This window comes from Sphaeroforma arctica (genome assembly GCF_001186125.1).
Source record: "Sphaeroforma arctica JP610 unplaced genomic scaffold supercont1.9305, whole genome shotgun sequence".
NCBI lineage: Eukaryota > Ichthyosporea > Ichthyophonida > Sphaeroforma > Sphaeroforma arctica.
In genome coordinates this window covers 1-1094 of record NW_014031253.1, presented here as the reverse complement: position 1 = coordinate 1094, position 1094 = coordinate 1, and the positions used below count along the sequence as shown (strand labels likewise).

Sequence of the window (1094 nt, the reverse complement as noted above, 5' to 3'; positions counted from 1 at the left end):
ATATATTTATATATAGAAATGCAGCTTACGGAGGGTGTAGAAGGATCTAGAACTGGTTGATGCTAGCACCCTGGCCATATTCTATACGTTGCAAGCAATGCTTGAGTATAGAACAGATATGGACTGCAGCTGGTGAGGGATTGCGCACCTAAGGTTACATATATGTACGCATGTGTATGTATGTATATGTTTGATCTAAATACCTGCGCCTACGTTTCACGGGCGCCAAGCCTCACTTGTACTCGCATTTGAAGCTCGAGTTAATTTTCGGAAAATTTATTGGCTTTTGTCTCTCTCTGTTTAAAGATTGGCTCAGCTGATTGTGATTGTGTTCCTAGTTCTGGTGATAAGGACATTTGACACATTTTACCAATTCTATTTTTAATGTAGATGACAGGCGGCGCGATCGAGGGCGAGAGCGGTGGAATGTCAGAGACGACGACAGGCCGCCGGAACGACCGTCGGAAAGGAATGAGTCATTGGAAGACAAATATAGAGCACTGTATATAAATAGAACACGAGAGGCGACTGCCAATGGGAACGCACGGAACGGTACTGCGACAGCGGACTTAGATAGTGATAGGGGTGCACTTTTAGGCAACGAGCTCACAAAGACCCACGAAGGGCCTATTAATGGGCATAGCGAACCCGTAGGGCGAAGCAGTAGTAGGGACGACAGGAACGGTAGCATCAGCCAGCAAAGTGGGCTGCCGCAGACAGACGATGGTACTGCCAGAGATATAGACACACACACCAACACAGATACACACACCCCTCGCACGTCCCCATCCCCACAACCACAATCGCAATCGCACACTCCGCCAACACGTGCGGGTACCAATGGGTCTGGTAGCAGCACAGGGGCGTCTCGGCGACAACGGTACGGGCACTCGAGCGAGGGTGTACGCAGAGAACGGTGTGCGCTGGGTGAGAGGTGTCCGTGTGTGTTCACGCCTGTGTGCATGGTTATGGAGGGCAATGAACTCAAGAGCTCGAGTCTGATTGGCGGCGTGTGCAAGACTAATATGAACCATGGCGGTACGAAGGATGTGGTTATTGGATTGGATGTGGCCGTGCAGGTGAGTGGCAGATTT

The 1094-nt window shown here is 50.1% G+C and overlaps 1 protein-coding gene across 1 annotated transcript; it reads left to right on the top strand.

Annotated features, from left to right (window-relative positions):
* Positions 1-390: 390 nt before the first annotated feature.
* Positions 391-1079, top strand: SARC_16932 (hypothetical protein; the record flags this gene model as incomplete). Its single annotated transcript, XM_014288964.1, has 2 exons — positions 391-502; positions 565-1079. Coding segments are annotated over 2 exons (627 nt in total), but the record flags the coding sequence as incomplete, so codon positions are not given.
* Between the last annotated feature and the right edge of the window lie 15 nt (positions 1080-1094).